Consider the following 15702-nt stretch of genomic DNA (forward strand, 5'->3'; position numbering starts at 1 on the left):
ATGTAGACAAGTGGAAATCAAAAGGCTTAACAATTGGCAAGCAATATTTGAAAATTCATTTACAAAGTTATTTTAATTATAACTTTGGTTTTTATAATCAATCTGGTTGCTGTTTTTGGCACCTTTTACTTTTACAGTTTCAAAAATGATAGGGAAATTGGCCAGTTGGAACAGAATATGTGCCACTGTGCCAATCTGAACTTTATGCGAGGTATTTACATAAAATATGCTTTTCAATCTATTTTATGTAGTGGAACATCTCCCTTGGCATGTCTGAATGCTATGCTTCACACTAATTCTCGTGCAGATGATGGAATGTTTTACAGACTTCCAGGGCGGATGGGTCTTTATACATTGAAGGTAAGAACTATTGTACCATTTTGTTGCTGTCACTAGGGATTTCCAAGCTTGCTGTTTTGGATACAGTGGATCCACATGCCTACATTAGAACAGTGACTACACTTCAAAAGAACTTCATTGACTGTAAAATGCTTTGAGATATCTGGTGATCGTGAAATACGTTTTGGTCATGATACTTGTCCTTTAGCAATAACTATTTGGCCTGGAAATTTAAAGTGTTGTGGCTGCAGTAGTTTTTTGGAAGGAGCTGTGTCTTCCAAGCACTTAATCCACATAGTGATTTGCGTATAACTGTTTCATATTACTGTGTTGCTGCAGAAAGATATTTTTTTCAGTTTCTGCCCTACTCCACCTTCATGCTCTTCCGTCCCTAAAGAAAATTTGATTCAGGTTGGCATTTTGGAGGACTCTATTCTGAAGGAAATACAGTAATTGCATGTATAGTACTTGCAATGCTTGTATATTTTGCATCTAATTTCCATACCTTTCTCTCTAATGGAGTGAGTATCCTTATAAAAGACTTGTATCATTCCAAAAGACGTGAAGCATTGTGTATTTTCTATACCTGGTTAAGTCAAGTTAGATTAACTGCTATCTGTTAGCAAGCATATGTTTTTATTTAAAGATACTGGTGGGCTGCAGCTAGAGCCCGCTGTAACAAAACTGAGACTGATCCATAAAGAAGGCCTGAAGAGCTTATGCTTTGGTGTCAAATGCTAGATTTTGAAACCGGTTGAAAGCACATGTTTTAACTTGAGAGATAACTGTGTCTGTCGTTGCTGGTATGAGGCACAGTGTTCCAGGCAACAACCTTGCACAAGTACAGTTACAATGTAAAGACTTACTACTGCTACTTGGTAAATCCTTTAATTGTTAAAATTGAGAGTTGCAGATCTGGATTTAGTGTTGTGACTCTTGTGGTTCTGCTGTAGTTAACATCCTTGAGGTGTGGGGAGAGAGGAAGAAAGTGTTGCAAGGCACCAAAATGGAAGACAAGGTAATTTAAGTGATTCCAAGCATAGAATTTAAAAGCCTGAGAAGGAAAAATTGAAGGCAGTAAGGAATCCTGGAGCTTTACATCCCAGGAATGAATGAATTGTGGTGCAAAACAACCATGCTTTGTGATTTGAACGTTGGGGAGGAAAGGTATGTGCAGTGGGGTGCTTGGAATGTAGAAAAGAATGCTGGCAACAGTAGTGTCAGTAGAAAAAGAAAAGAATATGTGATTGAGAGGGATGTTGGGACCCAGAAGCAAGAGAGGGGTGTTAGGAAAGTGCCAAAGTTCTGTTCAATATATTTGAGGATTCATTTTTGAAAGATTGAAGAAATGTTAAACTTTGGGGTTTTCAATGGGGGTCATGTAAAGGACACTTGACTTTGGGGGGGAAAACAGTCCCTTTTAAAAGGGGCACAGAGAGGTCTTGAAAACGAGCCTTTCCGGGAAACCACCTGACTTCCAGCAACAACAACAGAAAACTTTGGAAACCTTGCTAAGTTGTTGAGAAAGAAGTGACAGGTCAAGATTGAAGGTCAAAAGGTTGACCACCCGTTGTCTGTTTCGCGTTTGAATTGTTTTACATTAGGGTTCAACTGTATAAAAGAAGAGAACTTCCAAGCAGAGAAGAGAATTCCCAAGGAAGGAGAGACCACAACTTGGCTCAGCTTTCCAGCACCCCTCAAAGACCCTGCCAAGTCCACTGTCAACTCAACTCGTCTCCTGTCTTTGAAGAAAAGCCTGCTAAATTAATTCTCAACGCCGCCTGAAAAGAACTCTTCTAAAAGATCCCAGTGACCCCTGTCTGTGTACTCAGAGGCCAGTTTTGGAACACAACATATCTGCTGTTACTTCAAGAATGAGCAAGTATTCAGCCCAAGTGGGGTTTTTTTTGTCTGTAATAGAGCTCTAAAAATAAAAAACCCTTTATTTTTCTAGTTAACAGATGTATGAGAGTGCAAGAGGGCTAAGGTAAAAAGGGAACTTTAAAATTTCAATCTGTGTGTTTATGCTTTGCTTCATTACTGATTAAGACTTGTTTTTATAATGGACTGATAATGTTATTGTTTATTAAAGAAAGCCGGTCGGTGTGTTTTATTCTGGGATAAAAATACAGTCTGACTGTATTGGGAAGAACATTTAAATATATGTTGTGACCCGTGGAGAAGTGAAACTAGAATAAACCGTGCACTCCGCCCTCCTCGGTCGTAACATATTGGGGGCTCTTTGCAGGATAAACCCAACGCCGATGACTTACAATTGTAATTGGGGCGGTAATTGATGAAAGAAAAATACAAAGAACCAGGTTTCTTGTGTCGTAGAGTAAAGTCTACACCACTGGAATGTCTATCAGTTGCTGCGACTTTTTTTGGGCAAGGAGGATTTGAGACACTTAACCAAGGTTAAACTAAAGGATTTGGCAGAACTGTTGGTGTTAGTTAAAACCAGGAGCTAAAAAAGCAGACATAATTCAAGTAATAGCACGCCATTTGCAATTGGAAGAAAACAAACGAGAGGGTAGTGCAGTTGAATTAACTAAAATTCAGTTGCAGATAAGCAGCTTGAGCTTGAACAGAAAAAGGAGGAAAAAAGGGTTGAAAAATCTTACACTTGAAAGAGAACTGACAATGAAGAAACTTGTACTTGAGGAAAAGCGAAGAGAAAGAGAAGGAAAGGAATTAGAATTTGAAAAGATGTAACTAAGGCAAAAGAGTGGCCTTAGCTCTGAGGAAAAATCTGACTCCAGCCCAGGACCCAGTGGAGAGCTATTTAAATTTCTACAAGCCCTCCCTAAGTTTGAGGAAAGGGACGTAGAGGCATTTTTCATTTCTTTTGACTTCCATTTCTTTGGCTGTCTTTTCAAAAGAAATGAAAAATGTCCCTTTCCTCAAACTTGGGGAGGGCTTGTAGAAATTTAAATTGCTGTCCAAACAGATGAAGTGGCTGAAGGAAAGCTGGACACTGCTTATGCAAAGCAGGTTGATGGGCAGAGCTCATGAAGTTTATGCCATGCTTTCCGAGGAGGCTTCTGCAGATCGAGATAGCAAAAAAGGCTATTCTGACTGCTGAAGCTTACCAACAGAAATTTCGGAACTTCCGGAGATTGGGCAGACTTGTATAGAATTTGAGAGAGTAAAGCAAGTTAATTTTGATTGCTGGATGCAGGCATTAAAGATGGAAGCCATGTATGAGAACCTTGGGGATCTAATTCTCCTGGAAGAATTTAAAAATGCATTCCCACCGTTAGTCAGAACCCATGTCGAGAACCAGAATGTTTCAAGAGCCAGACAGGCAATGGAAATTGATGATTTATGAGCTTGTTTATAAGCCCAAAGCCTTGGTCTGTCACCCCCACAAACCCAAGAAAGATAGAAGGTGGGAGGGTGAAAGGAAGGCAAGTAGCCGGGAATACTAAGGGACAGCTGGGAATGCTCCGGGATCTCCTCTTCAGGCCAGCAAGGAAGATGCTGAGAGTGCAAGTGAGGTCCGCAAGCTTAAGTATTATCATTGTCACAAGGTGGGACGCTTTCATGCAGATGCTGGAAGTTTTGGGGTAAGCCCATGGGACTTGTAGGGGTACACAAGGCCGGTGCAGAGAAAGGGGCCCTGACCTAGAGTAAGACAGATTAGGCTCTGACTGCAGCTGTAAGGCCAAGTACAAAAACCAATGTGAGTTGCATGGGTTGTGAATAAAGATAACTGAGTTATAGGGAATTCTGGTAAAAAGGAAAAGTAATTCCTTAACCCTCAAGTGAGGGATACAGGAGCTACCCAAACTCTCACTGAGGAAAGGCGTAGCATTTCCACCAGAGTGTGCACTGAACGCCAAAGTTGTAGTGAATGGTATTGGCGGGGAGTATATACCTGTACCTTTTTGTATCTGATGCACCTAGAGTGTGACCTAATGTCTGGAACGGTAGCTGTGGGAGTTGTCAATAGTTTGACCTACTATTGACCTGCTGGGCAATGATTTGGCCAGAGCAAAGGTAGTAGCTTCTCCAGTAGTCATGGAAAATCCAAGTGAAGTTGGCGACAGAACAGTTGAAGGAAAAGGTTCCAGGAATTTTTCCTTCATGTGTAGGACTCGAGCAATGGCTAAACTAGTTCCATCATAAGTAAAATTGGCATTGTCAAATAGTCACATATCTGAAACTTTCTTTGGGGATTTGGCTAATCCAAAGGAAATGTTTAAGTCTTCTCTGATCAAGGCTCAGTAAGCTGATCTAAAGTTAAGTAAAGTGGCACAATCAGCTCTAACAGAAGCTGAGGCAAAAGGAGTTTCAGAAGGCTATTATATTAATGATGAGATTCTGATGAAGTGGCGACTTCACAGACCTGCGGACGAAAAATGGACGGTAGTTCATCAGATAGTGGTACAGCCAAAGTATCGCCGGAAACTATTAAGTATAGCGCATGAAATTCCTATAGTGAGACATGGGATCTGGAAGACCAAATCTCTCAAGTCAACATTTTTACTGGTCAGATCTTTCCAAGGACGTTGTGCAGTTTTGTAAAACCTGCCCTACGTGCCAGATTGTGGGAAAACCCCAACCTGCCATAAAACCAGCACCTCTAATTCCCATACCAGTTATTGGGGCAACCATTCAGTAGGGTGTTGGTAGACTCTGTAGGATCTTTACCGAAAACAAAAGCGGGACAGCAATATGTACTCGCTATCATAGATATGGCTACTCAGCTCCCAGTGGTCATTCCCTTGAATACAGTTTCAGCTAAGGTAGTGGTAGAGAAGTTAACCCAGTTCTTCACTAGATATAGATTACCAATTGAGTTTCAGACAGATCTACGTTCCAATTTTATGTCTACAATTTTTCAGGAAGTTATGGGTATTTTGGGTATAACATAGTTAAAGTCTTTACCATACTACCCACAGACACGAGCTTTAGAAAGCTACCATCAGACTTTCAAAAGATGATCAAGGCATACTGTCAGGAAGATGCCCATGATTGGGATGAAGGGTTACATTTTTGCCACTAGGATTCACCTAGTTAATGCACCTATTTTAGGCCTTTTGAATTAGTTTATGGACATAAAATAAGAGGTCCTCTAAAACTAATTAAAGTAAGGTTTTAGAACAAAGGGACAAATCTTCTGTGCTAGATTATGTATCCTTGTTCTGGGAATGGCTCACGAGAGCTTGCAAAGTGGCTCAGGAACACATTAAAGCTTCCCAAACAACTATGAAGAAATGGGCAGACAAGCATGCCAAGACCTGAACATTTCAACCGGGAGATGAGTTATTGATATTAGTGCCTTTACAGGATGAACTGTTGAAGGTACGATGCAGTGATCCATATAGAGTGGTCAAGAGAATTGGTAAAGTAATTTATTTGACACCCCAGATCACTGGAAAAAGGATTGGCTGTATTATATCAAAATGTTGAAACCACATCATCGCCAGGAGGATGATAAGCAAGCACAGGTATTGGGGACAGTGAAGGATCAAGGGGATAGTGAGGATGAGGCAGAAGGATACCGAGACAATTCTCAAACGGAACTTCTGACTATCCAATTAGCTACTACTGAATTGTTAGTGAGATTGGACACTATGCTTTCCTATTTAGATGCAGAACAATGAGAGGACCTAACACGGCTATTCACAGCATTTAAAGGAGTCTGTAAGTATAAGCCACGATGTACAACCTTAGCTATAAAACCGCATTCTTATCACAAGTGCAGAGAAACAGGCCCAGGTAGAAGCAGAAATCCAATACATGCTGGAAAAACACCCAATTGAACACCATCAAAGCAGCTGGAGTTCCCGAGTAATATTCGTGCCTAAACCTGATAGTTGAACTAGACTGTATAGACTGTAGAAAAGTTAATTCAGTAACAAAGGCAGACTCCTACCCAATACCTTGCTTGGAAGACTATTGACAATGGACAGTGCCACATTTCTTACAAAGATAGATTTGTTAGAGATAATGACAAGTACATTTGACACCCCGAGCTAAAGAAATATCGGCCTTTGTCACACCAGACGGTCTTTTCCAATGCTGAGTGATGCCATTCGGGCTTAAAAAAAGAAAAAAAAATCCCCAGCAACCTTTCAGAGACAAATGAACTAAGTGGTAGCCAGTGATCCTAACTGTAATTTGCGGATATACAGTGACACTTGGAAAGACCACTTGGAACAACTAGAAGCTCTATTTAGAAAATTACAATCGGCTGATTTTAGTAATAAAGCTTGCCAAAAGTGAATTTACGAAAGCAAGAGTGACCTACCTGGCATTTAGTCAGGCAAGGACAAGTGTTGCCAAGAGCTGCAAAAGTACAAAAGCATTGGTGAAGTTCCCTACCCCTAAGATTAAGCGAAAAATCATGAGGTTTTTGGGGATATGTGCTTTGTGCCGTAAGTTTACACTAAATTTTTGTATCATAGCTGGCCCACTAACAGATTTGCTACAGAAAAAGAAAACCAATGTCGTGTGGTCAGGGGAGTACTAAGAATCTTTTGAGAAACTGAAAACCATTTTGACTAATGAACCAGCGTTTGTGGCTCCAAATTTGCTGAAGCCCTTTAAGGTAGCAGTTGATACCAGTGACCTGGGGGTCAGTGCAGTCCTGTTACAAGATGATGAATCCGGTCTAGAAAAGCCATTGCGATACTTTTCCAAAAAACTAAATGGACACCGAAGAAGATATTTAACAGTGGAAAAAGAAACCTTAGGTCTATTATTGGCCGATGAGCATTTTGAGGTTTATGTCTCCCACGACTACAGAGAGACCCTGGTATATACTTAGCATAACCCCCTATCCTTTGTGGAAAAATTCAAAAACCAGAATGCCAGACGATTCTGATGAAGTTTACCGTTACAGCCCTATCACTTAAAGATTATCCACATTACAGGACAACTCATGTGATTGCAGATGCTTTATCTAGAAGCTAACTTTGCTTTGAGTTATGAGTGCTAAGATGGTACAAAGCAGAACTGTATTAGCTACAAGAAAAGAGTGAATGTGTTTGTGTGAAAATGTGTGTTTTAAAATTTTTCATCTATTTTTTCCACACTTTGTAATGAAATGCATTTAAAAATGGTGTTTCATTCCTCCAAGGATGGAAGTGTTACGAAAGTGCTTCTGTGTTTTCTTAAATATAATTTGAGGATTCATTTTTGAAAGATTGAAGAAATGTTAAACTTTGGGGCTTTCAATGGGGGTCATGTAAAGGACACTTGACTTTGGGAAAAACAGTCCCTTTTAAAAGGGGCATTGAGAGGTCTTGAAAACGAGCCTTTCCAGGAAACCACCTGACTTCCAGCTGAATAAACAACAGGGAACTTTGTAAACAACTTCTCCAGGCGTCCAAATTAGTGACAGGTCAAGATTGATGGAGGTCAGACCTGCTGTCTGTTTCACTTTTGAATTGTTAATTTAGGGTTGAACTGTATGAAAATGGAGAGAACTTCCAAGGAAGAGAAGAATTCCCAAAGAAGGAGAGCAGACCATAACCCAGCTCTGCTTTCCAGCACCTCTCTAAAAGACCCTGAGAAGTCCATTGTGTCAGCTCATCCTGTCTCCTATCTTTGAAGAAAAGCCTTCTAAATTAATTCTCAAAGCCGCCTAAAAAGAACTGTTCTAAAAATCCCAGTGACCCGTCTGTGTACTCGGACACCAGACTGTATGCCAGTTTTGGAACGCAACATATATCATCTGCTGTTTATTCAAGAATGAGCAAGTATTCTACCCAAGTGTTTTTTTAGTCTGTACTACAGCTCTTTTTAAAAAAAAACAAAAAAAAAAATCCCTTCGTTTTCCAGTTAACAGGTATATGTGTATGAGTTTGAGGGAGCTGTGGTAAAAAGGGAACTTTAATATTTCAATCTGTGTTTATGCTTTTACTTCATTACTGATTAAGACTTGTTTTTATAATGGACTGATAATGTTATTGTTGATTAAAGAAACCTGGTTGGTGTGTTTTATTCTGGGATAAAAATACAGTCCGACTGTACTAGTAAGTGGGAAAAAATTTAATTATATGTTGTGACCTGTGGAGAAGTAGAATAAACAGTGCACTCCTCTTGCCTTGTAACGGGGGTCACTTATTAGGTGGCAAACTTTTGTTTTGTTTTGTCCAGTAGTAGGGATCAGGTCCTTGAAAAGCCTACCCGAAATGTAAGCAGCCTTCCTGAATTTTATTAGAATTAAGAATAAGGGAGCGCAAAAGGACTTTAAATGGGACAGCTTCATTTTTGGTAGAGCTGAGAGTTCAGTTTGAAGTTGAAGGAAATTGGCCAAAATATTGTTTGCCAAGTTAGCAACATCATGGTAGTAAGTAGCACTGCTAGTTGGACTTGTAGAAGAATCTGTAAAATTTGTAGCAGCCACATTTCAGTACATTGAAGAGACCAAGATGTCTAGGTTTAGCTGTTGAAACAGCCATGCTGGAACTTTATTTATCACATGTCTGTAGGGGATGGAGTATTTGGTTAAGATTCCATTTGAGTTGATCAATGGTCTCAACTTTGAGCATACCTTTTGAAGAACAAGAAAGTGGCTTTTTGCGTGGCCTGTTAAGAGACTAAGGTATTCTGTCAAAGGGCAAGTGCATGTTTTGCAGAATGCTATCATTGCTGATTGTGACCCATCAGTTTCTAAGATTCTTTGTAACTTGTTAAGCAACCTCCTGTCTTATGCTAAGCTGTAAATTAATTGCTTCAGAAGACCAAACCAAGGAGTTGAATGTTTGAAACTGAGAAGTGTTAGCACCCTATCCAAGTGTGTTGGTAATGTCATGACCAATTGATTGTGATAGAAGTTTATGTATCAGTTCAGAAGCTAAAACAGCATTCCTTTCTCTCCTTCCTCCCCAGTTGACTTGTTTACCTCAAGTGATTTGGTTGTTTCTGGTTTTTCAAATGGGAATCAACCATTGTTTCATGTGTTTTAATTAAACTATGATGCACAGTTTCTATAGCACTTGAATAGAATGAGGTCTCCTAATGCATGTTGTTTCTCACTAAGATGTCTTGTTCTGAGATCACTTAATTACAATAATAATTGGGGTATGAGAGCGCAGCATGGGTTGACTCTGGATATTTACTTTGTTCCCCCTCCCCAAACCACCACTGTTGTGGTATGTCTACTTGCAGAAGACCATTTAGGTTATGTTTGTGGTGGAATGATTAAAAGAAGTGCTCGTCACTATAGTAGTAATGAGTTGCTAGGGAAATGAGTTTTGTTATGCCACTTTAGTTTAGTTTAGAGATACAGCACTGAAACAGGCCCTTCGGCCCACCGAGTCTGTGCTGACCATCAACCACCCATTTATACTAATCCTACACTAATTCCATATTCCTACCACATCCCCACCTGTCCCTATATTTCCCTACCACCTACCTATACTAGGGGCAATTTATAATGGCCAATTAACCTATCAACCTGCAAGTCTTTGGCATGTGGGAGGAAACCGGAGCACCCGGAGGAAACCCACGCAGGCACAGGGAGAACTTGCAAACTCCACACAGGCAGTACCCAGAATTGAACCCGGGTTGCTGGAGCTGTGAGGCTGCGGTGCTAACCACTGCGCCACCCACTTGTATCCTACTTATCAGCTGAGACATTTTTTGTATTCTGAATTTGCATACAAGTTGATAGTACTGTACATTGTTGGCTCAAGTATATCATTCATAACATTCAATTAAGCAGTTCCATCTAAAAGACAGTCAGTGGTAATTAATTCAGTAGTGTTCATTGTATTAGTTGCTGGAGCAAAACTCAAGTTTATGACGTCAGACATCCTTGGGCAAATTCTCCTTGTATCTAACTTTCAAATGTTCCCTGTGTATTTCATTTATATCTTTTGGAATCCAGCTATTTAAGAGAAAAAAATGATTTTGCATCATGCTCCTTTACATCTTTAAATTACAGTAAGTTGAAAACTGCTGCAAGTATGAAAACAATGCACTTCTTGCATTTCCAGTTATTGGGTGAAGATTGGAATCACTAGTGGTAATGTTTCCAACTCAATGTTAACAACAAATAAAACTACATCCAGGAGTCAAGTAGCCAATTGATTATAGCTCTGGGCCAGTAACCTGAAGGTTGTGACCTCAAATCTTGCTATGGCAAGTTTTTAATTTGTTCATAGGGATTGAGGTTCGCTGGCAAGGCGAACATTTATTGTCCACCCCTAATTGCCCTTGAGAAGGTGGTGGCAAGCCACCTTCTTGAACTGCGCAGTCCATGTGATGTATATGCACTCAGTGCTGTTAGGGATTCTTCTTTGACTTTTTTGTAGCAATTTGATGCAACTGAGTGGCTTGCTCGGCCATTTCGGAAGGCAGTTAAGAGTCAATCACCATTGAGTCTGGAGCCACATGTAGGTTCAAATCGCGTAAGGCTGGCAGATTTCCCTCCCTGAAGGATGTTAATGAATCAGTTTTTTTTTTTTACAACACTGTCTGTGTCTTTCTCTTGCCCCCTCTCTTTTCCCCGCCCCCCCCCCCCCTCCCCCACCATGTGTGTCCAACCCCACCACTGATTGGTGTTAGTGAAGGCAGACTGGCGATATTGCAGTGTTCATCTGTTGACACCATATCAGTGGAAAAAGCAAATAGTCTTAATCATCAGTCAGTGGATATAGTGGAAATAATTAGATTGCATTCTATCTAGAAATAGTATAAGTGGGACAGAGCCCCACTTCCCCCTTTTTCAAAACCAAGTTTCCATTAACTACTTTGCTTAGGACCATGAACTAATATCAAGTGCACCCTCAAAAATCATGTGGGGAATTTAGTACAAGATCTTCTTTATACCTGTGGGATAGTGCAGCACACCTTACCCATCTCTTCGCCTCCTTTAGTGACCGTATTAAATTCTGTCCCGCATGTTTGAGTTTCTGGGGTGTTGAAAGCTGCCATCTGTTGGCTGGGCCCCCCACCCCCATTTCTTCTGTCCACTAATCACCTGGAAGATGGAGGATTTCCCTTTGAAAAATCTGATGGATCGGGTAAACAACTCTCCAGAATTGTCCTGGAGTCTAAAGGAATTACTTTTGTTTGCTGAAAATGAGCGAGATATTGAAGGGCTGCAGGCAGTGTAGAGAAGAGCTACGAGGCTGATAGCTAATGTAGGATGTCTAAATTCTGAGGAAAGACTAGAGACACTTGGGCTTTCCAGTCTGGAAAGGAGATGCTGTTGTACTAATGAGATTCTAGATTTACAGTATTTTTCTTGACTATCGGAAAGTTCTTCATACAAAGAATAACCATGTGTAATGGTCTTCCAAATAAAATGGTGTAAATGCCATCATGGAATTATCGCAAGTGCTGCAATGACTGTCAGGTCTTGTTAGATGAATAAACGACAATGGGTTTCCTTATCTGTAACTATCTTGTGATTTGTGGATCTTTGTTGAATTTACAGATGCAACAAGTTTTAGTTTTTTCACTGTAACAAAGCATTATCATGAAAAACTGGACACTGTTCTCTGCACTGTAGCCAGTATTCCTTTCTATCATTCACTAGGCCTCTTGGTACAAAAATTTAGAAGGTGTCCATTGTGGCTATCTTCAATTTGCTGCAAACTGTTTCTCCCCCCCCCTCCCCCTACTGTATTCCATGCATTCTCTTTATTTGGGGCACAGCAATATTCCCCCTGACAGTTTTTGCACTTTTAAGCTTCGGAGTTCATTACTTGATTCCAAATAAACCCAGCATGTTTGAGTACCATTTTCTGTTGTAATTTTTACTTATGAATCCTGGAAACGGGGACTTTCTGGTGGACTTCTGTGTATACCTTTTTGTTTATATTCCCTTTTATCATCCGTCTAGGGTTGTTCCTGCTGTATAGCATACCTGATTTATGTTAACATTCAGCTGCTTAATTGGATGTTATCTGGTAATCAAAATCTTGAATGTTAACACAAACAGGCCATTCAGCTCATCAGGTCTGCGCCCATGTTTATTTTCGTGGGACAGCCAGTTTTATCCCACTCCCTTGCACCTCATATCCTGCATTTGTCCTTTTTTCAAGAAAGTAACCTCACTTTAAAAGAATGTGTGGATTTTGCTTCAATAATAGCTTCAATCACCTGTGTAAGGAATTTTTCTCTCATCACACCACTCACCCCTTCCCCAATTATCTTTGTTACGGCAATGTGCTTTGTTGAATGAAAATTTTCTTTAGTCGACAGACTGGAGATCTGAGTTTATATCTTTTTTTTAAAAAAAACATTTTTAAAAGACAAGCTGCCAGCCAAGTCATGTGATAAGATGATCACCTAATGTGCAATACTGTATCCGACACTGCAGTACTTGTGACGAGAGAAGAAATGTCTGCTAAGTCCCTAGCAAGAACTAGGACTGGGAAGTTTAAAGGAACTAACTGTTCCCTCAGCAAGTAGAGAAATACTGCTAACTGCTGTGTGGGAATGAGTGACTGTCATGTGACAAGCCCCTCCCCATCTGTGTGAGTGTGAGGTGATTCACTTTGGAAGGAGTAACAGGAATGCAGAGTACTGGGCTAATGGGAAGATTCTTGTTAGTGTAGATGAGCAGAGAGATCTTGGTGTCCAGGTGCATAAATCCCTGAAAGTTGCCACCCAGGTTAATAGGGCTGTCAAGAAGGCATATGGTGTGTTAGCTTTTATTAGTAGGGGGGTCGAGTTTCGGAGCCACGAGGTCATGCTGCAGCTGTACAGAACTCTGGTGCGGCCGCACCTGGAGTATTGCGTGCAGTTCTGGTCACCGCATTATAGGAAGGATGTGGAAGCTTTGGAAAAGGTGCAGAGGAGATTTACTAGGATGTTGCCTGGTATGGAGGGAAGGTCTTACGAGGAAAGGCTGAGGGACTTGAGGTTGTTTTCGTTGGAGAGAAGGAGGAGGAGAGGTGACTTAATAGAGACATATAAGATAATCAGAGGGTTAGATAGGGTGGATAGTGAGCGTCTTTTTCCTCGGATGGTGATGGCAAACACGAGGGGACATAGCTTCAAGTTGAGGGGTGATAGATATAGGACAGATGTGAGAGGTAGTTTCTTTACTCAGAGAGTAGTAAGGGCGTGGAATGCCCTGCCTGCAGCAGTAGTAGATTCGCCAACTTTAAGGGCATTTAAGTGGACATTGGATAGACACATGGATGAAAATGGAATAGTGTAGGTCAGATGGTTTCACAGCTCGGCGCAACATCGAGGGCCGAAGGGCCTGTACTGCGCTGTAATATTCTAATTCTAATCTAATCTAATCTGTGGCTTTAAGCTGGTGTTTCCTCTGCAGCAGAGGAGAAGCAACTGGACTCTGACATGAGCAGACAGTAAATGGGGGTGTCTCACTGTCTTCCCCTCTGTCTGTCTCCGTCTCCCTTTCTGTGTCTCCGTCTCCCTCTGTCTGTCTGTTAAATGGCCCAGCAAGCCACTCAGTTGTATCTAACCGCTACGAAGTCAATAACAAGGAATGAAACTGGACGGACCACCCGGCATCGACCTAGGCATCGGCAACAACAATGGCAAACCCAGCCCTGTCGACCCTGCAAAGTCCTCCTTACTAACATCTGGCGGCTTGTGTCAAAGTTGGGAGAGCTGTCCCACAGACTAGTCAAGCAACAGCCTGACATAGTCATACTTGCAGAATCATACCTGACAGACAAGGGCCCAGACACTGCCATCACCATCCCCGGGTATGTTCCCTCCCACCGGCAGGACAGACCCAGCAGAGATGGTGGCACAGTGGTACACAGTAGGGAGGGAGATACCCTGGAGTCCTCAACATCGACTCTGGACCCCATGAAGTCTCATTGCATCAGATCAAGCATAGACAAGGAAACCTCCTGCTGATTACTACCTACTGCTGTCCCTCAGCTGATGAGTCAGTACTCCATGTTGAACACCACTTGGAGGAAGCACTGAGGGTGGCAAGGGCACAATGTACTCTGGGTGGGGGGCTTCAATGTCCATCACCAAGAGTGGCTTGGTAGCACCACTACTGACCGAGCTGGCCAAGTCCTAAAGGACTTGGCTGCTAGACTGGGCATGTGCCAGGTGGTGAGGGAACCAACCAGAGGGAAAAACATACTTGACCTCGTCTTCACCAATCTGCCTGCTGAATATGCATCTGTCCGTGACGGTATTGGTAGGAGTGACCACCGCACAGTGGTTGTGGAGACTAAGTCCTGCCTTCACATTGAGGATACACTCCTTCGTGTTGTGTGGCAATACCACCGTGCTAAATGGGATAGATTTCGAACAGATCTAGCAATGCAAAACAGGGCATCCATGAGGCGCTGTGAACCATCAGCAGCAGCAGAGTTGTACTCAACCGCAATCTGTAAACTCATTGCCCGGCATATCCTCCACTCCACCACTACCATCAAGCCAGGAGACCAACCCTGGTTCAATGAAGAGTGCAGGAGGGCATGCCAGGAGCAGCACCAGGCATCCCTCAATGAGGTGTCAAAATGGTGAAGCTAGAACACAGGACTATCTGCGTGCCAAACTGCATAAGCAGCATGCGATACCATAACCAACGGATCAGATCTAAGCTCTGCAGTCCTGCCACATCCAGCCGTGAATGGTGGTGGACAATTAAACAACTAACTGGAGGGGATGGTTCCCCAAATATCCCCATCCTCAATGTTGGGGGAGCCCAGCACATCAGTGCAAAAAATGAGGCTAAAACACTTGCAACAATCTTCAGCCTGAAGTGTCGAGTTGATATCCATCTCTGCCTCCTCCTGAAGTCCCCAGCATCACAGATGCCAGACTTCAGCCAATTCGATTCATTCCGCGTGATATCAAGAAACGACTGAAGGCACTGGATACTGCAAAGGCTTTGGGTCCTGACGTTATTCCGGCTATAGTACTGAAGACCTGTGCTACAGAACTTGCCGTACCCCTAGGCAAGCTGTTCCAGTACATCTACAACACTGGCATCTACCCTGCAATGTGGAAAATTGCTCACGTATGTCCTGTACACAAAAAGCAGGACAAGTCCAACCCAGCCAATTACTGCCCCATCAGCCTACTCTCAATCATCAGTAAAGTGATGGAAGGTGTCATCAACAGTGCCATCAAGTGGCACTTGCTTAGCAATAACCTGCTCCGTGGTGCTCAGTTTGAGTTCCGCCAGGGCCACTCAGCTCCTGACCTCATTACAGCCTTGGTTCAAACATGGACAAACAAGCTGAATTCCAGAGGCGAGGTGAGAGTGACTGCCCTTGACATCAAGGCAGCATTTGACCTAGTATGGCATCAAGGAGCCCTAGCAAAACTGAGGTCAGTGGGAATCCAGGGGAAAACCCTCCACTGGCTGGAGTCCTACCGAGTACAAAGGAAGATGGTTGTGGTTGTTGGAGGTCATTCGTCTGAGCTCCAGGACATCACTGCAGGAAT

General features: G+C 42.1%; 1 protein-coding gene across 4 annotated transcripts in view; it reads left to right on the forward strand.

Annotated features, from left to right (window-relative positions):
* The window catches only part of asxl1 (ASXL transcriptional regulator 1), a 109912-nt gene that overhangs the window by 39060 nt on the left and 55150 nt on the right, over positions 1–15702 (forward strand). For 3 of the 4 annotated variants that reach the window (XM_068048367.1, XM_068048364.1, XM_068048365.1), the window contains one exon: positions 252–360. The exons of the other annotated variant lie outside the window; for it this stretch is intronic. In XM_068048367.1, coding sequence (XP_067904468.1) covers positions 252–360 — 109 coding nt within the window. The remainder of the gene's footprint in view (positions 1–251; positions 361–15702) is intronic. 4 annotated transcript variants of the gene reach the window in all.

This window comes from Heterodontus francisci, chromosome 16 (genome assembly GCF_036365525.1).
Source record: "Heterodontus francisci isolate sHetFra1 chromosome 16, sHetFra1.hap1, whole genome shotgun sequence".
Classification (NCBI taxonomy): domain Eukaryota; kingdom Metazoa; phylum Chordata; class Chondrichthyes; order Heterodontiformes; family Heterodontidae; genus Heterodontus; species Heterodontus francisci.